Source organism: Triticum dicoccoides, chromosome 7A (assembly GCF_002162155.2).
Source record: "Triticum dicoccoides isolate Atlit2015 ecotype Zavitan chromosome 7A, WEW_v2.0, whole genome shotgun sequence".
NCBI lineage: Eukaryota > Viridiplantae > Streptophyta > Magnoliopsida > Poales > Poaceae > Triticum > Triticum dicoccoides.
In genome coordinates, this window is record NC_041392.1 from 484,113,201 (window position 1) to 484,116,840 (window position 3,640).

Here is a 3,640-nt window from a genome sequence, read left to right on the forward strand (position 1 = left end):
ATTTTACGGTCGGATCCGGGTTCAACGTGCGTAGGCGGATGCAACCTAGGCTCTAGATCCCAATCGTGAGGCCCCAATGTAGGGTTCTCGGTAGGATTTGCGGATTTTGACAGAACTGGGGATTTTTTTTTAATTTTTTTTGAAAAGAAGAAAAACCCCTGGCCTCTACATCAGAACGATGCATACGGCCATTAGAGCAGAGAGAACTGGGGATGAGCATAGACTTTTTTTTAACAGTTCGCAGAGCAGAGAGACTTGAGGGACAGATGAGCGAGGTAGGCGAGCTACAGACGTTTGCATTCATCAACGATAACCAGAGTACAGCTCTACCTGCGTTTTAAACACACACACATCACTCACTCAGTCACTCTGGCGCGCAGGCCTCACATGCATACACCTACGCTTTAGCCACTGATTCTTAGATCAGAGAGTACACTATGATCTAAATATCGTTAGATTATTAGTGTCATGTATATATATAATATAACCCAAGTCAGTTTGCACTTTTAAAGGCTTATTACAATGGATATCTCACAGAGCAGGTCCGACTGTTGTCTTCTAATTTTCTACTTAAAGCTTTTATAGCATTAGTTGCATTTTCTGTTCTAAGTTACAACAGAACATCAAACCACTCCATAGATATGCATACGGCTGTAGTCACTCAACTGGCTACCATAAAAACATCTAACAAACTGAAACACACTTGAGATCAAGAAAACATCTCAAACTGACCGGGCTTGCAGACACTGTCAATAGCATGGATTAGTTTTCTCCGTGGTCCTACGGCAATAAGGCCCATCTCTTTCAGCTGGTTCATTGTAAGGGAGACCATCTGATACATCCCAATACCTTCACTGTCCAATTTTTTGACAAACCATCCAAGACCGCAAGTCAAAAGCCAATTCCTCAGCCCACCGAACCGAGCAACCCGTCTCTGAAGAAGTCGTGCTCGCAGTACCTTATTTGTGACATTTGAAGAAATAATTGGCATCCCAGGATCATACATGTTTCTGAGTGGACTTGTTGCTTTCTCAGTGGCTTTATGGGACAGTCCTTCAACAGCATGATCTGCATGTTTAGTCCACTCAGACTTTACAACAAGGGCAGCAGCACTTCGTGACGATTCTCCCCTCATCTTTGCATCATCTTGATGAACAATTCTTTCAGAAGGGCAGGTTCGAGATTTCTTGATGCTGGCGTCGACGCCAAGGCCCTCCAAAGATTTCTTCGTAGAAAAATATTTTGGATGCTTCTTTGTGGCAGCATTGCAGTTTCTCCTGCTCATTCTTGGTAGGCTAACCTGTCTAGAACTTACTATGGGTGTGCCAGCTTGAGGGCTTGCAGCCGCAGGTGATAGTGGAGGGATCAATATGGTGATCCGCTGTTTCTTGACTATAACCCAATCATCGTCCTCATCAACTATATTCACTGGCCGTGATGGATCAATGGAAACCTCTGAAAGTGGTTCCTGAACATCCATATCTGACATAGCTACTGCTCTGTTCATAAACTGATGAACCTCTGAATGCGGTTCCTCACCATCGATACCAGACATGGTTAGCACTGTGTTCATGAACTACCTTTCAATGGAACTCATAATCTCATTTACTGCAATAAGGCAAAAGAAACAGCAATTGAGCATTTATATTTCCATATATTGTACATTGTTGAAATGTGAAATACATCTCGCGAAAAAAGTGAAATACATGCAATTACAAAAGGTGTATATCAAGACTTTGGTATAATAATATGTGCAACATATTACCTTACGAAACAGCATGCTGTATATGATAGAGAGAGAAGAACGTAGTGAAAGCAAGAGTGTAACATATTATGAGGTAAAAAAAATAAAGAGTGTAACATATTATGCAACAAGCAGCACCTGCCCAGGAATGAGTCACCTACAATTTCATCCAGATTACAAAATAAGAGGGTATCCATCACAAAAACAAAATACCCGATCAGTTTCTGCAGCTTAAAAGAGGTACCAAATATATTAATCAAGTAAAGTGGTACTAAATCGGCGACACTTATTTTGGGACGGAGGGAGTACTTGATTTTGCAAAAAACTTATCCTCCCCCAGGCAAGGGGTCTGCATTTCTTACAACAAAAGATCAACGGAAATGTCAAATTGTGGCCGAACTATAATTCAGTAATTCAGAAGGCAACCAGCCAAGGTCAAATTGGAAATTGGAGCAAGTAGCAACTGGTATTATCGTGTAGCCGTACTATGTAGGGGAATCAATGAATCACTAACACCCACAAGATCAGGAGCATCGACAGGCAGCGACTAAATGATGGGACGGGGAATTCAGTTAAAACCACAAATATCTTTCAAAAGTTAATCTCTAATACCACCCGTGCAAAAAATCCAATGGGGGCCAACTCAAATCAAACTCGTTTGCATTCATTTCTTCTTGGTCAACGATCGCGTAGATGAACTTCATGTCTTTTATTTAACTGTTATTTGCTTGCTCTAGTTCGTAGTCTTTGTGAGCTGATTTCCTCAGCCACAGCAACAGAAATAATCCCCAAACAAGCCAGGGTTCTTCACCAACAAACAGGGAGAAAACAATCTGCTCGCCGTGGCTTCTTTTGCCCCGTCGCCGTCGGCACAGCAGATCGTGTGGACAGCGGCGGAGCCAGGATTGGAGCAAGCAAAATGTACCCGTGACGAATTATAAAACAGAATCTGGGTTAATTGCAGACTTATAAGGTAAGATTGAATTTGAACTCTTAGTCTCGATGGGGAATGGAGATGAAATCCCTTGATCTGGTATTCAAGCATAGGAAATCACCTTGCTCCTGATGCTGTCTGGAGCAGCCGGAACTGCGAGCAGCAGCAGCGCAGCCGCGCGGGCCCACGCGACAAGCCGGTGGGGAACGCGCCGGCGAGCGACGAGCTGGACCAGCAGGGCCGTCGCGGAGGCGGGGGGCGACGGCGACGCAGCAAGATGCTAGGGCGGCGCGGCGGCACGGCGGAGCAGAGGCGGGGCAGCGGGGGAGCGTGACGCGTGAGGCACTGAGGCGTGACCCTTTTCTCTTCGTTGACAGTAGAGTGAGCTTGGTGCTGGTGGCGCAGTCCCGCGAGGAAGAGCTAGCAGAAGAGACTTGCAGGTTGCAGCCGTCGAGCGTTCCGTCCAGCACCCCAGATCCGATTGATCAATTTCTTTTACTTAAATATAAAAGAGCATACAATCCGGTATCTACGGTTCCGGAGAGAGATCAGACATGAGAGTGAGGCGTCTGTTGCCGGGTGTAACCACACGCCGTTTGGGGAAGACAAGATTTTCCCCTAATTACATGCTTGTAATTAATCATAACATACCCTTTAATCTGCGGTTGACCATGTAGAATCATCATTCGATCGTTCATGTAGCCCTATCATCTTAAACGGATTCTCCTCCAAAAGTTTTTCATAAAATCTTTGATGAGAACCTGAAACATAAACTTACAAAAAGAAATAGCTTAATGTGTAAGGATATCTCAAAAAGAGACTTCCCCCCTCACACCCGTAAGTTCCGAAGTCGTCGCATACCAATTTCATGAACATATTTTTTAATGTAGAATTTGGTAGAGACTTGATAAATAAAGAGTAAAATGCAAGCGCGGTCCTAATTCTTTCCCAAAAGTGTCGAC

General features: G+C 44.2%; 1 protein-coding gene across 1 annotated transcript; it reads right to left on the minus strand.

Annotated features, from left to right (window-relative positions):
* Nucleotides 1–475: 475 nt before the first annotated feature.
* Nucleotides 476–3,142, minus strand: LOC119332012. Its single transcript, XM_037605191.1, has 2 exons — nt 2,800–3,142; nt 476–1,608 (listed from the first exon to the last, which is right to left on the minus strand). The coding sequence occupies exon 2, from the start codon at nt 1,571–1,573 to the stop codon at nt 710–712; it is 864 nt and encodes a 287-aa protein (XP_037461088.1). The 5' UTR covers nt 1,574–1,608; nt 2,800–3,142; the 3' UTR covers nt 476–709.
* Between the last annotated feature and the right edge of the window lie 498 nt (nt 3,143–3,640).

Bases quoted from the DNA above. Each gene is read 5' to 3' on its own strand.
- LOC119332012 (XM_037605191.1), bottom strand. From the start codon at position 1,573: ATGAACACAGTGCTAACCATGTCTGGTATCGATGGTGAGGAACCGCAT.